At 46.0% G+C, this 26,535-nt stretch overlaps 4 protein-coding genes across 8 annotated transcripts; all 4 read left to right on the top strand.

Annotated features, from left to right (window-relative positions):
• Positions 1–263: 263 nt before the first annotated feature.
• LOC117857769 (glucan endo-1,3-beta-glucosidase GV) lies at positions 264–1,357 on the top strand. The gene has a single exon (XM_034740626.2). The coding sequence runs from the start codon at positions 355–357 to the stop codon at positions 1,300–1,302; it is 948 nt and encodes a 315-aa protein (XP_034596517.1). The 5' UTR covers positions 264–354; the 3' UTR covers positions 1,303–1,357.
• Positions 1,358–1,547: 190 nt separating this feature from the next.
• Positions 1,548–5,966, top strand: LOC117857761 (crossover junction endonuclease MUS81). Its single transcript, XM_034740614.2, has 11 exons — positions 1,548–1,950; positions 3,065–3,162; positions 3,276–3,341; positions 3,439–3,530; positions 3,627–3,769; positions 3,868–3,940; positions 4,249–4,407; positions 4,688–4,770; positions 4,953–5,184; positions 5,278–5,364; positions 5,540–5,966. The coding sequence occupies exons 1-11, from the start codon at positions 1,745–1,747 to the stop codon at positions 5,657–5,659; spliced, it is 1,359 nt and encodes a 452-aa protein (XP_034596505.1). The 5' UTR covers positions 1,548–1,744; the 3' UTR covers positions 5,660–5,966.
• A 319-nt stretch (positions 5,967–6,285) lies between these two features.
• Positions 6,286–14,840, top strand: LOC117855112 (crossover junction endonuclease MUS81). Of its 3 annotated transcripts, none has more exons than XM_034737390.2 (15): positions 6,286–6,675; positions 7,416–7,492; positions 7,606–7,684; positions 7,978–8,064; positions 8,153–8,266; positions 9,359–9,491; positions 11,010–11,121; positions 11,341–11,447; positions 11,540–11,679; positions 12,100–12,154; positions 12,751–12,909; positions 13,566–13,645; positions 13,818–14,052; positions 14,159–14,245; positions 14,413–14,840. In XM_034737390.2, exons 1-15 carry the CDS (start codon positions 6,440–6,442, stop codon positions 14,530–14,532), a joined length of 1,821 nt encoding a protein of 606 aa, XP_034593281.1. In that variant the 5' UTR covers positions 6,286–6,439; the 3' UTR covers positions 14,533–14,840. The 3 variants fall into 3 exon arrangements, with proteins under 3 accessions (XP_034593281.1, XP_034593282.1, XP_072150166.1); XM_034737391.2 differs by having other exon boundaries at positions 11,341–11,441; XM_072294065.1 differs by lacking the exons at positions 14,159–14,245; positions 14,413–14,840 and having other exon boundaries at positions 13,858–14,048.
• Positions 14,841–23,386: 8,546 nt separating this feature from the next.
• On the top strand, positions 23,387–26,254 carry LOC117854530 (scarecrow-like protein 3). Of its 3 annotated transcripts, none has more exons than XM_034736750.2 (2): positions 23,387–23,816; positions 24,371–26,254. In XM_034736750.2, the coding sequence occupies exon 2, from the start codon at positions 24,599–24,601 to the stop codon at positions 25,943–25,945; it is 1,347 nt and encodes a 448-aa protein (XP_034592641.1). In that variant the 5' UTR covers positions 23,387–23,816; positions 24,371–24,598; the 3' UTR covers positions 25,946–26,254. The 3 variants fall into 3 exon arrangements, with proteins under 3 accessions (XP_034592641.1, XP_034592643.1, XP_034592642.1); XM_034736752.2 differs by lacking the exon at positions 23,387–23,816 and adding an exon at positions 23,824–24,026; XM_034736751.2 differs by lacking the exon at positions 23,387–23,816 and adding an exon at positions 24,033–24,285.
• Positions 26,255–26,535: the final 281 nt, after the last annotated feature.

Below are 26,535 nucleotides of genomic sequence, written 5' to 3' on the forward strand. Positions count from 1 at the left end.
AATGAGCCCTCCTATCCATCAATGACGGCCACGATCAGAATTTGACGCGGGTTAGCAACGCACGTCAGCTGCTTCAACGCGCACACACTTGCTTGTTGCTGCTTCCATCCATCCAAGCAAGCCTCCAGTCAGAGTCAGTATCTACCATGTTCAGTTCGTGCCTATTGCTTGACCTGGCAATCGATCACGTGTCATCTCTGACCTTTGATCTCGTCAAATTTAGCAGACTATACATTGTGCTTGTACTACATGAACGTATATACAAACATCTCTGGCGGCTATTGTACATTATATAAGGTTGCTACTCTCCTGTTCAGAAGCGTGCAAAAGGATATCCGAGCAAGCACAAACGAAATGGGAGGTGTGCACGGTGTCTGCTACGGCATGCTCGGCAGCAACCTGCCGTCGCGCGCCGACGTGGTGGAGCTCTACAAGTCCAACAACATCAAGGCCATGCGCATCTACGGCCCGGACCACGGCGCCCTCGACGCGCTCCGGGGCAGCGGCATCGCCCTCATCCTCGACGTGGGCGGCATCGGCGACGTCCGCCGTCTCGCCGGCAGCGCCTCCGAGGCCGCCGCCTGGGTGCAGGCCCACGTGCAGCCCTACAGCCGGGACGTCATCATCCGGTACATCGCCGTCGGCAACGAGGTGCCCCCCGGCGACGCCGCGGGGATCCTCCTCCCGGCCATGCGGAACGTGCGCGGCGCGCTCGTGTCGGCTGGCCTCGACGGCATCAAGGTGTCCACGGCGGTGAAGATGGACGTGTTCACCGACACCTTCCCGCCGTCCAGAGGCGTATTCAGGGACCCCTCCGTGATGTCGCCCATCGTGCAGTTCCTCGCCGGCACCGGCGCGCCGCTGCTCGCCAACGTCTACCCCTACTTCGCCTACAAGGACAACCCGCGCGACATCAACATCAACTTCGCGACGTTCCGGCCGGGCACGACGGTGAGGGACGACGGCAACGGGCTGGTCTACACGAACCTGTTCGACGCCATGGTGGACGCCATCTACGCCGCGCTGGAGAAGGCCGGCGCGCCGGGCGTCGGGGTCGTCGTGTCGGAGAGCGGGTGGCCGTCGGCCGGCGGGTTCGCGGCGAGCGTGGAGAACGCGCGGGCGCACAACCAGGGCGTGATCGACCACGTCCGGCGGGGCACGCCCAAGAGGCCCGGGGTGCTGGAGACGTACGTGTTCGCCATGTTCAACGAGAACCAGAAGCCGGGGGAGGAGATCGAGAGGCACTTCGGCTTGTTCAACCCGGACAAGTCGCCGGTCTACCCGATTACCTTCCCTAATTAACACACCATTGTAATTTGCTACGGACTATGCCACGTCAATAAATAATAAATCAACACGTGTTGTTTGTAAAAAAAACAAAAACAAAATAATGCAACGTAGGAATATGTAAGAAGTGCGCGCGCGTGCACACTCCATATGTAAAAACTGGAGCCCAATAAGGCTTTTGCTTTTCATTGGGCTTGTAGTAGGACAGCCCAGTCCAGACTTGCAGTAAATCCATCCACTCCGGCCGAGGACTCGCTGCGAATCTTGCAATTTCTTCGGCAAATCTGCAAATCCCTCGACACAAAAGCAAGCACTCAAGAACCCCCGATCGCGAAATTCAAATCGCTCAAACGGTCGAACCACTTCATCGGCGAGCTTGTTCCCCATCCCTCCTCCATCCCAAACCCTAGCCTCCGATCCAGCTTCCCTCTCCATCCGGAGCCCCGGACTCCCGCGGATGGCGCCGCCTGCGCCGATGCAGCACAAGGTGCGCCTGCCGGAGAACGAGGAGGTCGCCCGCGCCCTCCACGAGAAGCGGCTGGCGATGAGGGAGCAGCCGGCCGGTTTCAAGGAGCACCTGGACCGCACGTTCGGCAAAGCCTACCGCAACGTCTGCGCTTCCACGGAGCCAATCCGGACGCTCAAGGAGTTCTCCAAGATCAAGTACGCTAAATGCTGTCCTCTTACCTCTCCAATCCTTTCTTTTTTTGCGCGTTGTTGGGGTGCATGTTGCCGTGAGGCTGGGGTTTGATTGATTTTGTTTCGCGCGGAGGATTTGTGTTGGCGAAAATGTTTCATTTCGAGTTGTAATTAGATGGAAACAGGTGGTCATAGGCTTCTCTTCGGCACTTTCTGAATGTGGGGAACTGTATAAGGCCAAAGAGTTGGTCGTAGATTTGGATGCAGGCACGCTGGTTGCCTTCGGCATGTCAGATTTTGTTTTATTGTAAGACCTGTTTGCTTACTCCTTAATTGAATGGCAGAGCTCCTGCTTTCTTTGGAATTTTTTTTTTGTCAGGATACCTGTGGTTACTCTGTAATATCAGAATTTTGCTTTGCATATGTTTAGTAGTTCCGTAACCTTAGGCTGCAAGCTGCAATGTGCACTATGATTTTAGGGACCTATAGTTGATAACCCCTCTTTCTGGCGAAAGAGATAATCTAGGTGCTATATGGTACTACAGTTCTGAACTTTCTAAATCTTTTTTTATATATGTAGCTGGATATGTCTAATGTACTGCTTTGGGTTGCAGTCCAACTTGGAATTTGCTTGCAACCTGATGATTTCTACAACACTACTTTGTAGTTTAAATTAATATGTACTTCATGGTTTTTTGTTTTCGTTTTCTATGTTCAATATAGAGACATAAGTCACCAGAGCGGCAGAGCCTTTTGCTATTTCATAAATGTATGGAGCGGTTCTAGTCAAAATGTTGCCTCTGCTTCAAACTGCAGCAAAATTGTTGAGAAACTTTACATTCTTTTGATTATTTTTTACCGTCCCTGACCCTATCCCTTTCCCACTGTAACATATACCATTTGAACACTTCTATTTTTTTTGGTAAGCATGAAATTTTTGCAAGCTAATGTTATCCATGAATGTTGGTCTGAAATGCTTGACTCCGTCCTTAGGCTGCATATATGATATAACTATAAATTTGTTTTTCTGGTTGCAAGGCATTTCTTATACAGTGTTGCATCTTAAAGTATTAATTTATATTTTAGAATAAGTAATTTTGGAAGTATTAATTTATGGATTTTCTATCATTGTTTTTAGGGGTGTGGGGCCATGGCTCATACGTTGCATGAAAGGATTCTTTGCGGAGTCCAGCCAGGATTTATCTCCTACAAAATGTAATGTAGCAGGAGAGAATGGTAAATCTTTTTCATGGTTGACTGCATGCCCTTTGAAAATCTTTTTTTTTCCTCTTCCAAGCATCCATTCTCATTGTATTTGAAATCTGAAAAGGGGTTGTTTATTCTTACAGGGAAGAAACCAAGAGGACCAAAGCGTTGTGTGCCAAAGAAGAAGACTGCTGCTTCTGGTTCTCCTGGTAGCATTATGCTAGCTATCTAGATGTATAATACCCAAAATAAAAGTGTTGTACGCTATTGTTCTTTTCATTTACAATTTCAGTACTTCTTTTGCAGGCAACGAGGCTCCTGCTAACTTGAACTGTCAGAATGCTCAGTCTCTTCCTCCATTCCTAGGAACATTTGAGTTGCAATCATCTGGTAAAACGGTATGATTGACTCTTGACCCCTCCCTCCCCATGTGCAGCTCTACCACACCCATTTTTTCCAATTGAAATATACTGATTATTATTTTTCTCCATCAGGGTTCTCCTGAATTCAATATGCTAGACAAGGACCCCGTATTAGTGGACCATTCTATACTAGCCATGCCACCTCGGCAATCCAATGAAGAGTTTCTTGAAGCTTATGAAGTTGTTTTGATACTGGATGATCGAGAGAATTTTGGGTTTGTATGATCATATCCTACTCATACAAGAATTATGTATATGTTGAGAGTTGAGACACATCAAAATTTGTTCTCATGATTGTTACCTTTTTGTGTAGGTCTCGTTCAAGAAAAGTTGCTTCAAAAAAAGTTGCTGATAACATTTCTTCACAGTTTAATATATCGGTAGAGGTTAGTTATAAACAGACTTCATTTAAATCTTATTTATGTCCTGCTTACACCCTTTCTTAAATTCTTAAAATGGGTGAATGAATTATATGTCAGCCTACACTTTGTTATGTTGTTGACAACCTTGCAACTTGTTTTTATCATACTTTTCTTATAAATATCCACAACGCAAAGCCTGTTGGTGATATTACAAGTGGGTTGTTCTTTTGAACATATAAAAGAAGGGTGTGATGCTTATATTAATCTGTTTGTGTTATGTTCCACAGAAAGGGTTGTTGATTCTTCTGTTTGAAGTTTGAACCTTCATGCAGGTTAAACGTTTGCCTGTAGGTGATGGCATTTGGATTGCTCGTCATAGGAAACTTCTTACAGAGTATGTTCTGGATTTCATTGTTGAAAGGAAAAATGTTGCAGACCTAGCTAGTTCAATTAGAGACAACAGATACAAAGATCAGAAATCACGGCTGCAGGTACTGTCTGAACTTGCAATGACTTGTTATTATAAACCTTGAATGTTCATTTACCCCTTCTTTGCACAGTTTGAACTGTTAAATATTCCATGAGAGTTTTTACTTTCTATGGCCTCATTTGGTTCATGGACCAATCATATGCAGCAATTAAATTTATGTTAAATCATGTGTGTGTTTACCAGCAACTAAAGGACTCTCAGGGTTTACTTGTTTCCCTAGCAGAATTTCTTTATTTTAGCAGCAACATGATGAGATGCTTTTATCTGTTGTGCCTTTGTAGAATTGTGGGCTAAGGAAGCTCATATATCTTGTTGAAGGTGATCCAAACACTTCGAACGGATCTGTGGCAAGCATTAAAACAGCGTATGAACACTGCTCATTTCACCTGATTGATAACTTTTATGCCTGAACAGTAGCACCTTTTCCCTTTTGTTCTACATCTTACACTCTTACTGTTATTTCCCTTGCAAATATGTGGTGTACTCGTGTAGTATTTAAGACATCAGATGTTTGGCCTTTTAACTGCATCACGTTATTTATTTCAGCTGCTTCACCACTGAGATTTTTGAAGGATTTGATGTTCTGCGGACCAGTGGGTATACCGATACCCAGAGAACATATGGCTATCTAACACAATCAATAGTTGACTACTACAGCACAAATTTCAGTCTTGCTAAGAGTGCTCGTATTTGCCCAACCTATGATGAGTTTGAGGGAAAGTGCCGTGACCTTCAGAAGAAAACAGTGAGCCAAATATTTGCTCTGCAACTTATGCAGGTTACTTGTCCCTTAACAAAAGTTAGCCAACTGCTTCATTTGATGCCATAGTTGAATGCAAGGTCATCCTCACTGAATATACATGCAATGCAGGTGCCACAAGTAACAGAGAAAGTTGCGCTGGCTGTTGTAGAGTTTTATCCAACTCTTTTCTCACTCGCAAGGGCGTACTCTATGCTTGTCAGTCCTCTCTCCCTTCTAACTTGCGTTTTAATTTACAAGCTACCACACTTGTTTCATCGGCTGAACAAATATCTGCAGGACACTCCATAACTGTTGATTGGTGTTCTACTACTCTTATCATATTATGCATTGGCATGCCTGTGGACTAAAATTTTCCTTTATGATTTTGAAGGAAGGTGATACCCGTGCCCAAGAGGAGATGCTGAAGAACAAGAGCAAGGTGATAAACGCAGGAGCTAGCAGAAACATCTTCAAGCTTGTCTGGGGTGATGGATGTAATCTCCAGGCCTAGTTTCCGACTGACCAACTTAACTGGCTTTTGTATGTCACCATCTTGGTGATCACGGGTCATGTTTTGTACGCGTAGCTCACTAGCTCCCTTGTTTATCTGATATTTGATCGCAAGGCGGCGTTCATGTTCAGACGCCAAATGGTTCGACCGAACACTGAGCCTTTCCGAGTTTGTAGTTTCGCCTCTGATTCAGAGTATTATATCTCTGTGCTGTGGCTTCAGGTTGTACAAGATGTAATCATACCACTAGGTGGCAGCAGACATATGATTGAAAACCCAACATCCATGAAGGCGTAATGTTAATTTTCTTTCCTGACAAAAAAAAATGTTTGTGCTCTCTGAACCTCTTTCTCTCAGCGACTCAGCTAGCTCCTGGGATGTCTCTTTTTATTCTGAGCGTGGAAGAACCGAAGAAGTAAAAAAAAAAAAACGAACGCCTGGAGCCGAACTCGCCTTGTTTAACAATATTGGGCTTGAAGCACACCGTGAGCGCAACTAGGCCTGCTCGGCTGGAACAGGGCAGGCCAGACCAGCCCAGCGTTGCGACGATCCGAGCACTCGAGGGCAATTCCGGCAAAATGTTACCCGGGGGGACGGGAACTCATAACTTCGAATTTCAAAGCACCCGACAGCAAAACTCAAAAATCCCTCAAACCCCACCCGCAATGGCGGGCTCTTCCTCCTCCCCACTTCGAAACCCCAAACCCTAGCCTCACCCTCCAAAATCCCCGCAACCCGGCGACCCCCTTCCCCTCCACCGCAAGCCCCAATCCCTCGCTGATGCGGCCGCCGGCGCCGAAGCAGCCGAAGCCGGCGCTGCCGATGCCGAAGCTACTCAAGGTGGAGCACCCGGAGAACGAGGCATTGTCCCGCTACTTTCTGGAGAAGTGGCGGGCGATGATGCAGGAACCGGACGGACTCTCGGAGAACAACTACCTCGCGATCGCCAGGGCCAATCGAAGCCTATGCGCCGCCAAGGACCCCATTCGAACCCTCAGGGACTTCTCGAAGATCAAGTAAGTCCTTTCTCTGCTTGTGTCCCCCTCTCCCTGCCCTCCAATTGATGGGGTGAAATGCTGCATTAAGGCAAGGATTTGACTGATTTTGTTTCGTGCTGAGCGGATGCCTTGTGTTGGTGAGGATGTTTCATTTCGAACTGACATTGGATAGAGAACTCTGTTGTATTGTATGTTGTTGTTTCTGGTGCCTAATAGTGGATGCTGCGAGACTTGTGATTTACTTTGTAATTTTGCCATGCTGGTGCATACATTTAGCTAACCAAATCAGGGTCTCATCCCTGGTCCTAACAGTTGAATTCTGTAAGTCGCATGAATCGGTTTGTAGTTTTGGTAGGCAGGGGTGCTCATTTTGCTAATCGGAACTAGGGGCTCATCCCAGTTCTGCTTGTTTCCAACATCTCAGGACCCCACTGGTTATCTTCACATCTTGGGCTGTAATGTACAAATTGCGTTTGGAATGTTCAATGACACTGTAATCTTTGTTAGGCCGCAATGTGTATCGTACAATGTGATTTGATTTCCCCTTGTAAACATAGTCGATTTGTAGGTCACCATTTTCTGAAGGTTGAAGTTTTTGCAAGTTAATGTTATATATAATGATATAGGTCTGAAATGCTTGATCTCTCACTTATGCTACATTAGGACTATAATTTGAACTTTTGCTGTATCATATGGCATTTTTCGATATAGCATTGCATCTTAATGTATTAATCTATGTTGTGTTCTACATTATTCAGGGGTGTGGGGCAATGGATCATAAGGCTTATGGAAGGGTTCTTTGCAAACTCCAGTCAGGACTTATCTTCCGTAAAAGGTAAAGTTGCAGGAAAGGGTGTAATTGTTTATATGGTTGATTTTAAATCCTCCTCTTAGGCTACCCATTCATATTCTTCTGTGAAGTTTCAAAAGTGTAGTTTATTCTTGCAGGAAAGAAAACAAGAGGACCAAAATGTTATTTGCCAAGGAAGAACACTGCTGCTTACGCAATACTGATCACACTCCATAGGTATGATTACTCTGGGATATATTTCAATATTTGACCTCCTTTTTTCCCATGAAAGAAAAGTATATTTTTCATAGACCAAATAGTCATAGTTTTCAAGGAAGGTTAAATACTTTGTGAACATAGGGGCAACTGCCCACCCACTCTCTCAAGTGATGTGGCTCAATCTCAGCCCTCCGGTGCCGATCCGATGGCTGAGAGTGTGCCACGTCATAGGGTGGGTAGCTGGCCCTATGCTCATAAAGTCCACTTTCAGGAAAATATCAAGAGAATATAACAATTGATTTTCCGTACAGGGAAAAGATGGGAGGGAAAGAATTTATGATGAAACAAGAGCTCATCGATGCTGCCGAAGCCAGTGGTCTGTCGCAAGACGCGATTGGGTACTGTTTTGCAGTAAATTCATGCTGTTATAGATAGCACCTACTATTTTTGGTGCATTATTAAGTAACTGCATCCTATTTTGAGCAGTCCAAATAAAAGTAAAGCAAAACAGAGTTTTGGGAAGGACTGGTACACTGGCTGGAGCTGCATGAAGACATTGCTCTCTAAAGGACTTGTCATCAAGAGGCGTAGCCCAGCAGAGTAAGACAATAGTCTCAAAATTCCATGCCTGTGTTAACATATGACCCTTTTTTTTCTTTGATGAAGACTTGTTGGATTTTGCGAATGTTGTTACAAACGGTTAATCGTGGCCAATGGTGGAGCAATGTTGTGTGCTCTATGCACCTATTCCACATTTTTTTTCTTTGGCAAAACAAGTACTTGCCTATACAGAAGATCACACATCGACCCTCATATTTAAGAGACGCTGTAGTAGAAAAACAGGCCCCAGAACTTGTTGTGACTTGTGAGTATGTAACATAGGTGTATGGTCTCTGCAATTAGGTGCTGCATTGTATTGCACTATGGCATCAACGCCAACTATAAATAGTAACATTTTCTTTAATAAGAGGTTTCTAAAAGGATTGATGGATATTGGTGCTATCAAGCTTTTTCATCCGAAGAATGTTCACACTGTTAAAAGCAATGTTTAAGAAGCCACCAGATTGCTCCCAATGGGCAAGGGCTAGAAATTATCACATCAATGCACTTGCGTTTTTTTTCTTATTTGTTGTGAGGAAACTTGATATGTTAACACAGTAAAGTGATGTTGTATGCTAGCAGATATATTGGCTGTTTGCTGTTTGATTTTATCATGTACATTAGCTAGGCTGCCTAATATTCTCTAATCTCCTGAAAATGTTACGGGAAGATGTCTGTTAAGGTTAATTACTCCATTATAGCATCGACTCTATCGAGATAGAGATAGCAGAGGTCGACTAACCTATTTGATAGCCCTTTGCAACCTGTAGAGCCCACAATATGGTTGTGCAACATGTGTCTAACAGTCTTGTGCACGCCCAGCATCATTTTGTGATGATTTTGAGACCTACCAATTAAGTCACAAAATGGATCCCATTCTCACCTATCTTGGTCTTTTAGTTATCTCCCTCTGGTGCACTGATCGTTTCCTTCTGTGTTTCATCCTGGGCAACAACAGGAAAATTGTCTCTTGTAGTTTATTCAATCTGTATGTCATGTATCTTCTGTTCTAGTTTTATTTTTTACCATCAAGCATCAACATTCTTCTGAGATGTTAAGCATAGCTTGGTGTTGGCTTGGTGAATTTTGTAGGTACTTGTTAACTAAAGAAGGGGAAAGCACTGCTCGTGATTGCCTTTCACGGTCTGGATTAGATGATTCTGCAGGACCTTTACTGATAAACAGTTCTCACAGTGCATCTGCTGCAAGTCAAATTCAAACTACTGTAAGGCCTACCCTTTTCTAACACTGTTTTTTTTTCCATGCTAACAATTTTAAGGTAGCCATACGAACCATTTCGCAGAATCTTCTCGATGTTTAGGTATGATGAAAGACACAATGGTGTGGTTTGATAGTCTTATTGAGTTGTTATCTTTATGAGGTTTCCTAATTTTATATTTTATACTATTCAGTCTTGGCTCCTGGCCTGACACAAATAAAAGTGATTTTCAGTTTTCAAACTTCAATAGCAGAGCCAGGCTTTATGTTATGCATTATTTCAAAGCGCATAGCCTTTTATGTAGTCAATTTACTCTGCATACTTACATGGTCCACCAGAATATTTGTAGGTTCAACAATAACATGACAAGTAAAATTAACTTCAATTGTTTAAATTCTTTTGGCCAAAGAGCTATTCCTATATTCAATCAAAAGCAAGTTACAAAAACACGGGCTATGAAACTTTAGTGGAGGCCCTGCAAAAACACTATGGGTGCTATAGTAGCACTATACCATTTAGCTGGTTGCCAAAAAAAAAACAGGCAGAATATGGCCATGACATCTGTATGTGACCATTTTCACAGCACCACTTGTTCAACCAGATAAGAGTACATGCCTACAAGACCATAACAGTTGACAATTTCACAGTGCACAGTTCAAATGATCAAATCCACAGTTTCACAGTCCACACACATATCACATATATGACATAAACACAGTTTCAATGTCTCACATAGACACAGTCACGCACATGCATAACAAAGTAACAGGGATACAGGAAAATATAATGCAGCAGCATATTGCATAAGCACTTAGGGAGGGACTGAGAGGGTCGTCCTGCTGAGATGCTGAGTTGAAGTAGCTGCTGGGGTCAGGCTCAAACCACGGCGAAGCACCTGCCAGACACCGCTCTCTCTCAGGCGAAGTAGCTGCCGCCGCCGACGAATTTTTGGTCGGGGATGAGGGGAATGTCTAGGGCTAGGGTGTCAGGATAGAGCCAGCATTTCTATTCAATGCTTTGGGCTGGAATTGGGCCTAACAGTTGCTGTAAATTGGCTCGCAATTGAATTTTGGCCTGCAGCTGCCCACCCGACCATAGCGTCGCTAATCGCTACAGGTCGCTACGCATTTTAGCGGCGCTAATTCCCGCAATATCGATCTTAGCAGCAATATCAGCATTATATGCTGTATCGTAGTGCCACTGCCTATAAAACGCCATAGCTCTGCTAAATCGGCGGTATAGCCTGCTAGTTGTACCTTGATCAAAAGTTTTCCAATTTATAAGGAGCTTCTGTTAGTTGCAATACATCCCTATGATACTATTATTGGAGATTTACTCACACTTGTAATTTAAATATAATATTAAAAATAATGCATAATTTGAGCAGGTATTTCTTCAATTTACTGGCATCCTTTCTTTTTTGGAACTGATAAAGTAGGGGAAACCCTACTTTGGCATATTTTCTTCCATTGTGCTAGATGCTGTGATACATTTCTAACTCATGGTTTCTCTTATCATTTGCAGAATTACTGTGCTGAAGGAAGCATTTGCTGTGATTCAGATTCAGATTCAGATTCAGAAGAATCTTATAGAAAAAATTCAGAAGAACCTTGTAGAAAAGACAGTCTTCTTAAAGGTGTTTGTCAATTTTCTGTTAATATTGCATAAGTTCTCATAGAACAATGTTTGCATTTTTGTTCTGCTGCATTACAGTTCATTCTGCTGCTAGTTGTGGGTTCTCAAGAATTACTGAAAGGGGTGATCCACCAAAATTGAAAACCTGCAAGTTCTGTTTTCTTGATATCATTATGCTTGCTTTAGATAGTTCTCAGTTGATTCCTACATTTCTTTTCAGGCAATGGACCAACTACTGATTGTGGATGGCCAGATTACTCAGCTTCTATTTCTCCTCTCCCATCCCAACAAATATTCGACCTGCAATCTTCTAGTACAATGGTATTGGTATGCTTGACTTTTGATGCAAAAACTCTCATCATAGTTTTTCCCCCTACTTAATATTTCTTATTGTGATATTGTTTATCTTCTACAAGCAGGGTGCTGAATTCAATATGCTAGACAAGGGTACTGCATTCACAGACGACCCTATACTAGCTATGCCACCTCGTCAATCCAATGAAAAATTTCTTGAAGCTTATGAAGTTGTGTTCATATTGGATAATCGTGAAAAATTCGGGTTTGTATCATCATATCCCACTCGCAAAGAAATTTTGTACCTACTATTGTAGATTTGTAGTTATCTTTGGTATTTAGTTGGGATATCTCAACCAATGCATAATACTAAAAGAAAAGAGACCATTTGCAGCACATATTTCAAAATCTATTCAAATCATCACGGCAAGGTTGGTATGGCCGGTGTGATTTACCTACTATTTTTCACAACTCTAATATGTGACTTGAATCCCATGGGTTCACAGATTATTAGGTAAAAAAAGGGTAATTTTTTATTCCCTTTTTCGATAATCTTTATCCATAGGTGGATATGACAATACTATTATGACTGCAATAACTTTTGAACGTCTTGTTATTGGAGTTTTATTCGATGTATTTGCTATGCATGGAATTTGGTTCTCATGTTTGTCACCTTTTTGTGCAGGTCTCGTTCAAAAATTGCTGATATCATTCGATCACAGATCCACGTACCTGTCGAGGTTAGTAGGAATCAGAGTTATGCACAATCTTCATCATCATATCCTACTTTATCTCTGCCATAGACATGAAAATAGGGATATAGTTCTACTAATTAAGGATATCTCTTATATGACATTAAACTGTGTGCCACTACGTTGTCCTTCCCTCACATTTATTTCTCTACTACATAGTTTGTTTCAAAAACATGCCATTGGAATCCTAGTTTCATCAGTTTCAATGATCTTTGACAATTAACAAAAACTCTGAAAAATAAATAGAATTTGATTAAAATGAGAAAAGGCAAATGGCATAAAATAAAGGAAAAAATTGTAGAAATAATAAGATGACTTGGTTCAGTTTTTGTCTGTCCCAATTGCTCCGATGCTTTCAGCCTACAGTGCTTGTTCCTTGTGTCAATGTGGCAGGTGGCATCAGTGTCTAATATCGCATCCTAGACAATTTTGCAACTCATTGGATTTTAATTTTGTTATGAATGTTGTAATTTTTTGCTTTTCCAACATAAAAAAAAGGTTGACGTGTAATGCTTGACTGATCTGTTTGTGTAATGTGCTAGAGAAAGTGTCGTTGATTTCTCAGTTTCAACCTTGTCATCCAGGTTAGAAAGTTACCTGTGGGAGATGGTATTTGGATTGCTCGTCATAGGAAGGATCGCACGGAGTATGTTCTTGATTTCATTGTTGAAAGGAAAGAGATTTCGGATTTTGATGGCTCAATTGAAGACAACAGATACAGAGATCAGAAATTAAGGCTGAAGGTACCTTCCGAACTTTCATCTGCTTCAGTTGTTACAAAGCCTTGAACCTTCACTCCCATCTTCCTTATTTGTACCTTCAGCTTGGACTGTTAAGTTTTTCCTTTTTGTTGGTGGCTCATGTTGGGTTTCATCTCTAGCCTACCCAAGTTGCTTGGGATTAAAAGGCGTTGTTCTGTTCATCAATGAATTATTGAATTACATATGCTGCAATTATATTGTATGTTTGAATCATGTATGTGTTTACTGTCATGATTTTGGAGGCAAATGTGGCAGTCATTCAGCAACTATATGCATTTGTGAACCTAAAGAAGTGTTGAATTAAACGAGGAGTGCTCCATTTCAAGGCGTTTGCATCTTTGCACCTGTCGAATGCCATTGGCGAGTCCCATGTGGCCCTATTCTAACCTTTAAGGAGGTTACTTTTTATTCTTAGTTCTCTTGCATTTAAAAGCATAAAGTATATTCATCCTAGGCAATAATATGATATAGTTTATGGTGATTTCAGCATGAGTCTGTATACTGTGATTCTTTTCACAGACAAATTGTGTTTGTCATTCATGTTAATGGACCTGGAGTGCTTACCAAGTTCCTTTAACATATCTTGTTTATTTTAGCCACGACATGATGTGATACTTTCATATGTTGCATCTTTGTAGAGATGCGGGTTAAGGAAGATGATATATCTTGTCGAAGGTGATCCAAACAGTCCAAATGCAACAAAGAGGATTAAAACAGCGTATGTATACTGCTCAAGTCACAATGTTGTGCTGAACACTAGCACATCTATCCCTTTGTTGAAATTTTACTGTTATTTTTTCTCACTAATATGTGATGTCTATACTTGTTAACTACCAAAGTGCTGTGCCAGATTTATATCTTTTTAATTGATCACTACTATTTATTTTCAGCTGTTTCACTACTGAGATTCTTGACGGATTTGATGTTCAGAGAACCAGTGGGTATGCTGATACTCAGAGGAGATATGGCCATCTTACACGTTCGATAATGGAATACTATGATGCAAACTTCTCAATTCATGCTAAAACTTCTCCTGTTTGCCCAACCTATGATGAATTTGAGAGGAAGTGCTGTGATCTTAAGAAGACAACAGTGAGCCAAATATTTGCCCTTCAACTTATGCAGGTAACTGAGTAATATTTGCCCCCTTCATGAACTTTATTCGGCTGGTTCATTTAATGCCATAGTTGAATGCAAAAAACTATCATAATCGAATATGCATGCAATGCAGGTGCCACAAGTAACAGAAGAAGCTGCACTAGCTGTTATAGAGCACTATCCAACTCCCTTCTTACTGGCACAGGCATACTACATACTTGTACGCCCTCTCCCTTCTTTCTTTGCTTTTGTTTTCATTCACAGTCAGAACAGTTACTCGGAACAAATCTCTGTACTATAGTCCATATTCTTTGTGTTCCAGTACTGTGTATCGCAAAAATACTAACACATTTCTATTAACTCAAAATTACATTTACAATGTTGTAGGACGGTGATACCCCTACCCAAGAGGCGATGTTGAAAAACAAGAGCGAGGTGGTGGATGCAGGAGCAAGCCGAAGCATCTTCGAGCTTTTCTGTGGCGGTGGACGAAATATTCAGAAATAGTTTCAGACTGGCGTAACTGGCTTTTGTATCACCGTCTTGGTGATCTGTTTTCCATCTTTTGTGTATAGCTCACTAGCTCCCTTAGCTATTTACCTGCTGCATGGCTTTCATGTTCTGAAGCAAATGGTGCCATCGAACACTGAGTTTCAGAGTATGTAATGTAGTCAGTCGGTACTAAGAAAAGTCTTAGCTTAGTTTCACGTCCTGTTTAGAGTACTTGGCTGTGGTCTCTAGATTGTAAGATATGGGATTATCACGGGATGAGGTGATTTAGTATCTCATAAATATCTCTTACTCAGTTGCTTGGATCATGCGATGTCTGGTGTTGCCTCGGCTTTGTTTGAATGGAAGTCGACAGGGAGCATAAAGATTGCAGCTACGGACCACGCATAGCTGCCTACAGAGTAACAGGTTCATCCATGTGCCGGGAACAATTCATGGTCGGCGCCGTGTCTGGTCGGTGTTTGATGCTTGTTTGGTCAGCTTTGGCTGAGGCTCTCCTGCTATGATCAGGTAACAGTGTGATTTGGGTAACTTTTGATTCATTCATGCGTGGATCTCACGGCGCGGTGCCTGCCGTTGGTCTTTGTTCTCAGGGAACTTGTTCCGGAAAGGATGGTTGCTGTGCTGGGAGATCTCGCGCAATCGCTAGGACCCGGCTGGCAAGTGGCAACGGATGCCAACATCATCGCCTGATGCGGCCTGCACCAGAATCAGGTTCCGTTCTCTCATCCCTCTCGCGGGGCGGGCGGGCGTCAAGAATTTCTTAATCCGAGGGAGACTTTCATATATCCCCAATAAGTACTTGATAGATCATTAGCAATACAAAATGACAATCTAATGGTAGTTGGTATAACCAGGAACGGACACTAGGAGCCAGAGACAAGAGTACTGGAGTAGAAATGGCAGGAGCAGAAGTGGACAGGCGGGTGTCGCTAGAAAAGAGGGGGAAGAAAATGGCACGCCATACCGCTTGGGCGAGTGGCGCCAAGCGGACGCGGGCGTCCCGTAGCGCCACGGATAGACGCAGCTGATGCACGCCCCCGTCGCCCCGCCATCCACCCGGTTCCTCCCAACCGAAGCCAGACAAAGCTTGGCTTGGCAGTTGGCGCAGGGAGCGGGACGCGTCCAAACAAACCGAGCCCCCACGCCACGGCGCGCCCACTCCCCCACCGTCACCTCCGCTTCCGCTTGTCGCCGCGCTGCGCCCGGAACCAAACCACGCACGGCACGGCGTTGGCAGCATCAAAGTCCAAGCCAGACGATAACCGTCGGCATCTGGCTCGGGCCTTTGCTTGCTTGCGCTTGTTCCTATCCGTTTGTTTAATTCCCGGCATCCATCCGTTTGCGTCCACAAGGAACAAGCGAGCGGTCGCGTCCGGAGACCAGGCAGCCCGCAGCCAACCAAACCAACCCAGGTCAGGTGGCGGTGGGCGGTGGCGACGGCTTGGCCTGTTTCTATGCGTCCAAAGAATCGGTTTGCGGACACGCGGGTGCCGACGCCCCCCCGGGTGGCCAAAAGCGCGCGCCGCGACAACGCCACAGCCCACGGCTGCTCGCGTGCACGCCTGCTGGCTCCTACCGCTCTACTTGCTCGCTATTGCTAATGCTACCCCCATCCATCCATCCATCCATCCATCCATATCTACGGATGCGGCCGCTCTCTCTATCCGTCTTGTTCGCTTCGCCTGACCTGACCTCACTCCCTTGCCATGCCTCCTCTTGTTGCTAGCACTAGCAGTAGGTGACGTGTATTTCTTCCTCGCGAAGCGTTCTTGCTGGCTTGTTTGTTCTTCACCGAGAGAGAATAATGGCGAGAGATGGGAGCGTGCAAGTGGTGCCGAGCGGCCGCCGACGGGTGCAAACTTATTAGGCTTGGATCTTCTGGTTCGTTGGTTGCAACTGGCCCCGCTAATGAGGCTGGTTGGAATGGGTTTTACAAGGGTGAGTCGTGATTGGATGGCCCAAATGAGTGTAGTATCTGATGGGTTGGGTGTGTTGGGTTTACCAAAAAAGATGAGTTAGGCTTTTAGGGTGGGTTGAGATGTGTTTTTTTGGTTCGTATGGTTTAACCCACGAGTTTAGTTATAGTCTATGTGAGATCCACATATTAAATGGGAGGTTTAAGTTTAGGATCCAACTCTTAATGTAGGATCCACGTGTAAGTCCAGCTACACTACTTTGCTTAAGTGGCAGGGTGAGGTGAGTAAATGAGTTAATTTGATGTGGATAGGGGTGGTTTGTGCGCTGACGAACAAATAAACTAAGCGTCGGGTATTTTTCACTTGCCTAGTTTGAACCTACCAGCAGTCATCCTGCAGCTATTATTTCTAGTATATAATATAATAGGATGGTTAGTTGCTTCATTAATGCTAAAATGTAAAGGATTGTAATTATTTTCTGAATCTTCAAACTGAACGGACTTATATTTTTTTATGCAACACAACTCTTACATGTGGGCCTTGTATTGACTAAATTTATGATTTATACATTTTTCTTCCCAAATTTGGATTTGAAAACGTGCAAAAAAACCAACAGAGGGAAGATTTTGCGAGGAGAGAGATATCTCGGAACAAATGGCAATTTATTAATGAAGAGATATCCTTAATGATTGGGTTGTTTGCCAAATCCAAAAATTAAATCACGGATCCTAAAATTTGCGGAAGAGATATATACCTTCTCTCCTTCCTTATCTCAACAACTCCCCTATATCTCTCACATGTCAACGATCAGTCTGGTGGAAGCAACCCACAAGGTAGCAGCGATTGCGGCGGCGGTGAGGCAGCGGAAGGTCAAGCAGGAGCTGGCGGCTGAAAATATCCATGCTAGCGCGCCTGGCGTAATAGCTGGTCCGCAAACTAGTTCACATCTTCTGCGACGACCGTGATGCCACGAACTCCTCCTCCAACGAGGCCGGCGCTAGTGCCGGCGATGGTGTCACGCCGCAGGGAGTGCGTAAGTTTGTGAGGGAGATCCGTGTGGAGGAGCGTCTTGCAAGGTCATAACGTCATGCGGCTTTCTTATTTCTAGTATATAGTAGAATTGTTAGTTGCTTCATTAATACTAACATGTACAACGGTCAATCATATTGATGAGCTTATTACACGCTGATGAGCCGGTATTGCAGTCCCCTGTCCAATCGGTTTAAAATGACCATTTTCAATATAAATGTATGTAGTAAAAGTATATATGTCATATGGTTAATGTTTTCTTTTGGATGAACAATTAGTAGAAAACTACAAATTGTTAAGAATTGCAATTTGTGTGCATTGAAATAGTATTTTTAAGGTAATATGTATTGGTGACCATAGTGAATCGTATTTCTTTTATGGAGAGAAATGGAGGTACCTATAGTGGTAGGATTAGTGTAAAGGAAAACATTAGTAATATATTGACATGCATTTCCATTTCTATGTTAATTATGAACAATACGCTGTTTATTGGTGGTAAAATGATAAATCCCTGGACTACTAGAGGGTGCCCTTCAATGTAGTGTCAAATGTCAAGAGTAAAGTCATGTAAAAAAGTAATGTGTTGCTGTACTCTATCATGAGTTGCCAATATCTTTATTGTAGTGATAAATCGACGAATAGCTGAATAAGTAATGGTCTTGCTCATCACAAACGCGTGGCACCTTTTCTAGAACCTACCCACAAGAGATCAGAGACTCATATTTTTTTTTCTTTGTCTTATTAAACATTTTGAAGAAAAAACTATTTGAGAAAAAAAAACCATCGCGGCATCGATCAACAGTTCAGGTGGTAGCTTGATACCTTGTCTTTCCTGGAAGAAAAATCCAAGATCTTGGGTTCCAACGACGCGATGCTTTGGACCCGTCCGCCAGCTTGCAATAAGGACAAGTTTGGCTTCAAAAATTCAAGTCGTCATTCATTACTCCGGTATGGTCAAAATCAGACACCTCAGTCGCGCGCGAAATGACAGGAAAAAAAAATCGGCGCACATTAAGAGAAGACCAATGCAAGGGGAAGCTAAAGTTAAGCTGCTCAATATTCAAAGTATGATACAGTGCAGCAGCGCATGTAGGAACTGGATTAGAAAAGAGTTCAATTCCACTAGGAAACAAGATTCCTAGCTAGGGAGGCTTAACAAATGAAAAAAAAAAAGGCAACCGTGTCTGTGTACTCTCCCTAGCTAACATGTGGCGGTTGTGCGTGGTGTTGTGTTAGCCAAGAATTTAGACCGATTATATATGCACGCGAGGGCAAGGCAGCCACGAAGGTACCTATGCGTAGCAGGCCAGCAGTGCAGGGTTTCTCTTTGTACCGAAACAAACTTTTGAATAATGAAATGGCTTGTACCAAAACATTCTAACGATTTCCAGCAACTTTTGGAGGCTCAATTTGCTGGTGAGTCTGAAGAAGGTAGAATGATGACAACGCGTTTTTTATACTACCCGCTAAAGTCTAGCACCTGTCACATCAGATGTTTGGATATTAATTAGAAATATTAAACATAGGCTGATTATAAAATTAATTGCACAGATGGAGTCTAATTCGCGAGACGAATCTAATTAGGCTTAATAGATTCGTCTCGCGAATTAGCCCAGGGTTCTACAATTAATTTTATAATTAACTTATGTTTAATTCTTCTAAATAGCATCCGAATATCCAATATGACACTGCTAAAGTTTAGCATCTAGTATCAAACACCCCTAGTCTTTCATGCAACACTACTCCAAACCGGTCGCTGATGCTTCCTCTTGATCCTCGATCTACTTGCTACCCGTTGCCGTTGGTGCAAGCTAGTGCAAACGTGATGTGGGAGAAAATCGGGCCCGTCCTTTCACCGGCGCCTCCACCTGGCCTGGCTATTCTGCCCACAGCTTTGCTCCGGCACCGGCCACCAGTCCGTGGTCGTGTGTCTTCACCGATAAGTTAAAAATCTCCGTGCCCACGTGTTGCGAACGAAGTGGTACACGCGCAAGTCGCAACCTTTGGCACCCACTCCCAACCGATCCTCCGTACATCCGTCGGTGCGCAGGTGCAGCAACTCACACACGCATGCCTCTGCCTATAGCTCTCGCTCTTGTTCCATCAGCCAGCTCATTCAGTCATTTGTGTGTTTTTTACTCATTTGTGTTTGTGTTTTCTTTTATAGCTATATATCAGATAGAGTGTATATCTATATGCATAATAAATAATATCTATAAATAATCTACAATTTAGAACGGAGGAAGTATACGGAGATGAAGATACGGATGAGCTACTGTGGGTAATTAACAACAGGACAAGCACCGCTTCCACATTGATGCCGATCGACGGACGCCGGACAGCGCAGCAGACTAGAAATTGGATAGGACTAAGCGTACGTCCTTCTCCTAGAGCACTGTATATTCCACGTGAATAAATTTTGTATTGGTTTCTTGACGCTTTCTCATCTGACTTTTTGCCGCGACTTTGATGGTAACCACTACTCCGTAGCAGCTGTGAACGACGCACCAAAAAGTCGCGTTCGCGGCAAGAACGCCGGCGCACGGCTAGCTTCAAAAACTCTCCTGTATACATAGCAGCTAGAGCCGCCCGGGTGTTATGCTTCCGTGCAGCCAGACATGGCAGTGTATGGATTACCATTCTTACTAGCTAGTCAAATGAATACGTATTCACAGCTAATAATGCATTGGCACAACCTGTAGCTTTTTTCTGTTTGAATAAATTATCATTAGAGATATTGTTTGTCAAACAAAGATATAAAAGTGGATGACTTATTAGAACCAACACAAAAATTGCTACGGATGGAGTACTTAGCTTTTGTGAACCGAAACAAAGGGTCGATCTATAATTGAGCCCAGGACCGTTCTTAAGTTGTAACCACATGCATGCATATGAGATTTCAGTAGCAGCTCCTTGATTGACCTACAAGCAACCTTGCATCTAGGGTGGTGCGATTTGCCCACCCACCCATTTAGGCCGTAGCTAGCTTTGAAGAGTCACAGCGCACGGATGCATCGTGCCATGCCCTTCTCTTTTACGAAATGGAACTCGATGGGTGTTAGATTTTGCGGGGGAGAGGCGCACATGGACATGACCCAGCTAGCCTCATAAGGCAACAGTTGTCTAGCTATTTAGCACTCGCTTCGCTTCAAATCGTAGCCCATTAGATTTATCGTAAGTTAAATTCCTCAAACTTTGACCACGTGTCTGTTGTCGTTTGCCTGCCCAGCATTGCGGTTTTTATCTAGGGAGCGCTTTGCTTGCTTTGACGAGTCACAACTCACAAGGCACGGATGGCGTTGTGCCCTTCTTTTAGCTTCGTATCTTATTTACGGTTTCACCCAAGCTGATCCGATGAAAGTAGTGTTAGGTGCGCACATGGACATGATTTAGGCTGAAAGACTGCATCAATCTAGCTACTTGGTACTCGCTCTGCTCCAAATTGTAAGTTATTCTAATTTTATCTAAGTCAAACTTCTCTAACTTTGATCACGTATGCCTCATGCTGTTTGCTATCATCATATGGCCTCCCAAAAGGGCCTGCGCGCATGTATAGGAGAAGAATAGAACACGAGTGGATATTTGGTCACGAAATTTACCTACAGCACTGCGGTTTAGCAGATGCTAAGTGTGGCTCGCACTGGATGGTCGAGACGTATTAGGGCCAACCTTTAAATACAGCGGCAACGGCAGAGAGAGAGAGAGTCTGCACATCTTGTTTGGCGCACAGGTATGGCAGGGAGAGGCTGGGTGACGAGTGAGTGGTACGGTGGTACCATACAGGTACGGCTCAGTAACGAAGCCGGTACGATAAAGAGCACAGGTGCTAGGACAGGTCGTCGTTTGGTTCGATCCAAGCCAGAGTTAGGTCCCGTTTCAATACCCTGTTAAAATTTAGTACCGGTCACATCGAATGTTTGGATGCTAATTAGAAGTATTAAATATAGGCTAATTACAAAACTAATTGCATAGATGGAGTTTAATTCGTGAGACGAATCTATTAAGTCTAATTAGTTCATGATTTGACAATGTGGTGTTACGGTAACCATTTGCTAATGATGGATTAATTAGGGTTAATAGATTCGTCACGCAAATTAGCACAGGCAAATTAGCACAGCAGTTTTACGATTAGTTTTATAATTAGCTCATATTTAATTTTCCTAATTAGAATATGAACATTCGATGTGATATTATTAAAGTTTAGCAGCTAGTCGTACTGAGTGAGGAATGCAGCACGCGACCTCGTACAGCACGCCAAGGTAGCGATTTCGTCGAGGAAGAAAGGAAAGCAGTGGATGCGCTGCATGGCAGCGACAGGCAGAGCCCAACCCAAGATGAGGCTGCAGCTGCAGGTGCATTGACGCGACGCAACGGACGCACAGAATCTGAGGCGGCGACGGCGACAATCGTCTCTACCTCTATGGGGATGATGGCCGGGCCGGAGGGGGGGTATCATCGTCTTCGTCTCGACCGAGGTGGTGTGGCCGTCCGGTGCTGGTGCGCGACCGGCGCCTCCACTCCACCACCACTAGCGAGCGGCCGCCGGCAGCGCACCCGCGGCTGCCCATCCTAGTCCCACGGTCGTCTCGTCTCGTCTTTTAATAGGCAGCAGGCCCGCACGCCACGCCGACGAGCTACGCGACGGCCCCCCCTCGCTGCATGCTGGAGCTTTGCCGAGCTCAACCGCATCATTACCCTCCTCCGCCACCCTCCCTCCTCTCGATGGAGGCTCATTTTGGCCGCGGGTGGACGTGGACGTGGATGGCTCATTTTGTTTGGAGTGCCGCATTTGGACGCACCCCGGCAGCCGCATTCAACTCCGCCCGCCCTGTTCGCGTGCACCTCACATCCTCACTCATGCTGTCATACATGCTGTACTGTATACTCCATTCCTCCTCCCCCTCCTGCCAATCCTTGGTGTTCAGCTTTGCCTGCTCCCCTTGTCTATAGCTTCAAACGCATCGCCAAAAGCATTTATTCTAGTCCGTGCACGCTGGCCCATCTTGAACGCTAGTGACTTACTTCTCTCTCTCAGCCAAAAAAAAAGTAGTTTCTTTCTAAATTACATACATGCGCTTTGTCTTTTCTCTTGTTGTTCTGTTCATGAAACCAATGTTATCCGCAGGAAAAGGGAAAAAAAAAGGAAATGAAGGGTATTGTGAAACAGTGAAAGCTGCAGCCACACGGAGAGAAGGGGAAATACGAGTACTAGGGAATAAAGCCAGCGGCAAGCCCGGACGGGGCAGGAAAGATACAAGAACAAGCGGGGGAGGCCCGGAGAAGAAGTGGGCGTTTTGTTTTGTTGCGGCGCCGCCGTCGTGTTGCGGCGTTGGAGGAATAACGAGGGCCGTGGGGTTTCCCAATTTAATATGTCACGCCAAAAGCTACGCCTGCTCCTCACTCCCTCCCGCTTCCCGAGAAATCAAATAATTTTAAATTTGATGAAATTTGTACCAAAAATTACGAAACATCTATGACTTTAAATAGATTTAGTATGAAAATATATTCTATAATTAATCTAATGGTGCTTATTTTATTTTGTACAATAAATGTTAGTGTTATTTTGTAAAAAATTAGTTAAAATTGAAATTGTTTGACTTCTCGGGAAGCGAGAGTTGCATTCTTTTTGGGACGGAGGAAGTATACGACTGCGCATGGGATGGGCCATCACGTTTTTCCTTTTTGTTCTTTTACTTTTTCACCTCCAGCCATATCCCGTTCCGGAATAGCAAGATTCATGGTAGGCAAAGGAAAAAAAATACTTTCTCATACAAAAATTGATATTTTTCATCGATCCTCTAGCAATTGGCAAAGCATTTTTTTTGGATGTGTCAGTCATGTGTGAGCAGAGGTAGAGTAGTACAGCTGTACAAGCATAATCGAAGACGCCGGCCATAAGATGAAGCAGAAGAGGTGAGCACGCATCGCCTCAGGAACGAGAATCATGCTCACCTCACCAGGCTGCAAGAGGATCCGGCCAGGGTTTAGGAGAGGGACTCGGAGGAGGCGTTTGCTTGAGAAAAGAACAAAAGCGGTTTTGTTTTGTGGCGTAGCGGGCGAGTGCGTCCACGTAGATTGAGGAGAATAGAAGGGGGTGCTCGCGCGGGTGGTGAACAAAATCGAGGCGAGGTCGTCAGGTCGAGGCCAGGCCGGCGTGGGCTCGCGCGGGTGCCGACAAAACCCCTCGCTTTTTGTCGTCGTCCACCTGCCTTCGTCCTCCCCTCCGTCTCCCCTGCTGCTGCTGCCGGCGCCTCGTTCTCGTCCCCTCCTCTTCTCCTCTCCTGCAACTGCAAGGGCGAGCGGCCGCGGCGCGTGCAAGACTCCCGACCCGAGGTGAGCAAGCAAAGCATTCCCCTCTTCTCTTGTGTTCGCTTCTGCTTCTGCTTCTGCTTCTGAGCCAGCCATGGGCTCCCATGGAGCTGATGAGCATGACCCCATGGTGTTGTAAATACAATACGATAAAGCTATCGCTGCCGCTCTGCCTGATCTCACGAGGAGTGCAGAAATAAATGGCGCCCCTGCTACGCCTGCTGCCCACCACCAGTGATTTCCCTTTGTCCTCTTCCCCTTCCCCGGCTTGTATTTTTGTTTCCCGAGCAGTTCCTGCTTGTTGCCACCTGCTTGGCCTTTCCGCTTTGGCGCTTCTTCTTCCCTGCCTCCTGTTCTTTCTCGCTGCGTTGTGCTGCGTGTGTGTGTGGATATATCATATATGCCCGTATACGATACTGTAGAGTTTCATTTCGTTTATTTCAAAAAAAAGAGTTTCATTTCGTTGCTCAATCCATACCCATCCAAAAATCTGGTTTGTTGCGCTTGGATTATTATTGGTGGATTCCCCCCTAATTTCTTGCTCTGTCTCCTTCCTCACACCGTTTCTCTGCATGCAGGGCTGCTTGCAGGCTTTGGCAGGTCGCCTTCGCCTACTCCCACTGACTTTACCCTCTTGGCCTTGGCGCTGCCGTTCCTGTCAGGAGACGAGAAACCTCAGCGCCAGCCAGCCACCCACCCATCAAATGTTCCTCAGCCATACCATTTCGGTCGTATAAATCCACAAGAAACACCAACAAAGCCCGAACCTTTGCTCTGCCTGCTGCTCGATTAAGTTGCCGAGGCTGATGGTCCAGGACGAAGGCTCCTCGTCGTCGGTCACATCGTCCCCGCTCCACAACTTCTCCGCCATGCCGCTCCACCCGGCCGCCGCGGCCGCCCCGACGCCGCCCTGGCTGCTCCGTGAGCTCCGCTCCGACGAGCGTGGCCTCTGCCTCATCCACCTCCTCCTCAACTGCGCCGCGGCGGCCGCCGCGGGCCGCCTCGACGCCGCCAACGCCGCGCTCGAGCACATCGCCTCGCTCGCCGCGCCCGACGGCGACGCCATGCAGCGCGTAGCGGCCGCCTTCGCGGAGGCGCTGGCGCGGCGCGCGCTCCGGGCGTGGCCGGGCCTGTGCCGGGCGCTGCTCCTGCCCCGCGCCGCGCCCGCCGCGGCCGAGCTCGCCGCCGCGCGCAGGCACTTCCTCGACCTCTGCCCGTTCCTCCGCATCGCCGGCGCCGCCGCGAACCAGTGCATCCTCGAGGCGATGGAGTCGGAGAAGATCGTGCACGTCATCGACCTCGGCGGCGCCGACGCCACCCAGTGGCTGGAGCTCCTCCACCTCCTCGCCGCGCGCCCCGAGGGCCCGCCGCACCTCCGCCTCACAGCCGTCCATGAGCACAAGGACGTGCTCGCCCAGACGGCCATGGCGCTCACCAAAGAGGCCGAGCGCCTGGACGTGCCGTTCCAGTTCAACCCCGTGGTCTGCCGGCTGGACGCGCTCGACGTGGAGTCCCTCCGCGTGAAGACCGGCGAGGCGCTGGCCATCACCTCCAGCCTCCAGCTGCACTGCCTCCTCGCCTCCGACGACGACTCCGCCGCCGGAGCCGGCAAGGACAATAATAATAGCAATAAAACAGAGCGGCGCAGCCCGGAGTCCGGGCTGTCCCCGTCGACGTCGCGCGCGGACGCGTTCCTGGGCGCGCTGTGGGGCCTGTCGCCCAAGCTGATGGTGTTGACGGAGCAGGAGGCGAGCCACAACGCGGCGGCGCTGACGGAGCGGTTCGTGGAGGCGCTCAACTACTACGCGGCGCTGTTCGACTGCCTGGAGGTGGTGGCGGCGCGCGGGTCGGTGGAGCGCGCGCGCGTCGAGCGGTGGCTCCTCGGGGAGGAGATCAAGAACATCGTGGCCTGCGACGGCGTCGAGCGGCGGGAGCGGCACGAGAGGCTGGACCGGTGGGCGGCGCGGATGGAGGGCGCCGGGTTCGGCCGCGTGCCGATGAGCTACTACGCGCTGCTGCAGGCGCGGCGGGCGGCGCAGGGGCTCGGCTGCGACGGCTTCAAGGTGCGCGAGGAGAAGGGGTCCTTCTTCCTGTGCTGGCAGGACCGCGCCATCTTCTCCGTCTCCGCATGGCGCGGCCGCCGCTTCGACTGACCCAGACGACGACGACGCACCGACACGGCGCGCCGTCGGCGTCGGCGGTGGCGGTGGCGCCCTGTAGTCCTTCCCGTATTTTGTGGGAAGGAGACGTAGATCCGGTCGTGGTATTCGCGTCAGGTGCTCGTCACGTACTTGTCACGTATTATTTTGGTCCTTGTTGTTTAGTAATTAGTAGGGCGGTGGTGTCGTGTTAGATTTTGTGTTGAGGTCGGAGCGAGTCGGTGATGCGTTGTTTTGTTCATAGTGAGTGTGCCCTCTCCGTTTTTGGATGATGAAATGCATAAACTTTCCTAGGAACGCAAACATTTGATGGCATCCACCATGAAGTTGTCGTTGGTTACATTCAGGAACAACGATTGCATTTGGCAAGAAAAAAGCAAAAAGAAAAACACCAAGTGCCACTACATGAACGTGAATTGATACCTTACGAGTTACGTAAAGGTCGTTGATGGAATGATGGGTGATGACGGCGAGCATGGTGTGTAGCTAGTGTGGAGAGGCATCTCGCCTCTGACTTTATGTAAACGGTTTGGGTGGACTGAAGAACTCCATCGTTTCATTGGACCGTGTATTCCCATGTTTGG

Source organism: Setaria viridis, chromosome 5 (genome assembly GCF_005286985.2).
Source record: "Setaria viridis chromosome 5, Setaria_viridis_v4.0, whole genome shotgun sequence".
NCBI classification, from domain to species: Eukaryota; Viridiplantae; Streptophyta; class Magnoliopsida; order Poales; family Poaceae; genus Setaria; species Setaria viridis.

Excerpts from the sequence above, each read along its gene's own strand:
- LOC117857769 (XM_034740626.2), top strand. The coding sequence starts at position 355 with ATGGGAGGTGTGCACGGTGTCTGCTACGGCATGCTCGGCAGCAACCTG.
- LOC117857761 (XM_034740614.2), top strand. The coding sequence starts at position 1,745 with ATGGCGCCGCCTGCGCCGATGCAGCACAAGGTGCGCCTGCCGGAGAAC. Across the intron at positions 3,770-3,867 it reads GATGATCGAGAGAATTTTGG|GTCTCGTTCAAGAAAAGTTG; the intron begins GTTTGTATGATC and ends CTTTTTGTGTAG. Across the intron at positions 4,408-4,687 it reads ATCAGAAATCACGGCTGCAG|AATTGTGGGCTAAGGAAGCT; the intron begins GTACTGTCTGAA and ends GTGCCTTTGTAG.
- LOC117855112 (XM_034737390.2), top strand. The coding sequence starts at position 6,440 with ATGCGGCCGCCGGCGCCGAAGCAGCCGAAGCCGGCGCTGCCGATGCCG. Across the intron at positions 11,122-11,340 it reads AAAAGACAGTCTTCTTAAAG|GCAATGGACCAACTACTGAT; the intron begins GTGTTTGTCAAT and ends ATTTCTTTTCAG. Across the intron at positions 11,680-12,099 it reads GATAATCGTGAAAAATTCGG|GTCTCGTTCAAAAATTGCTG; the intron begins GTTTGTATCATC and ends CTTTTTGTGCAG.
- LOC117854530 (XM_034736750.2), top strand. The coding sequence starts at position 24,599 with ATGGTCCAGGACGAAGGCTCCTCGTCGTCGGTCACATCGTCCCCGCTC.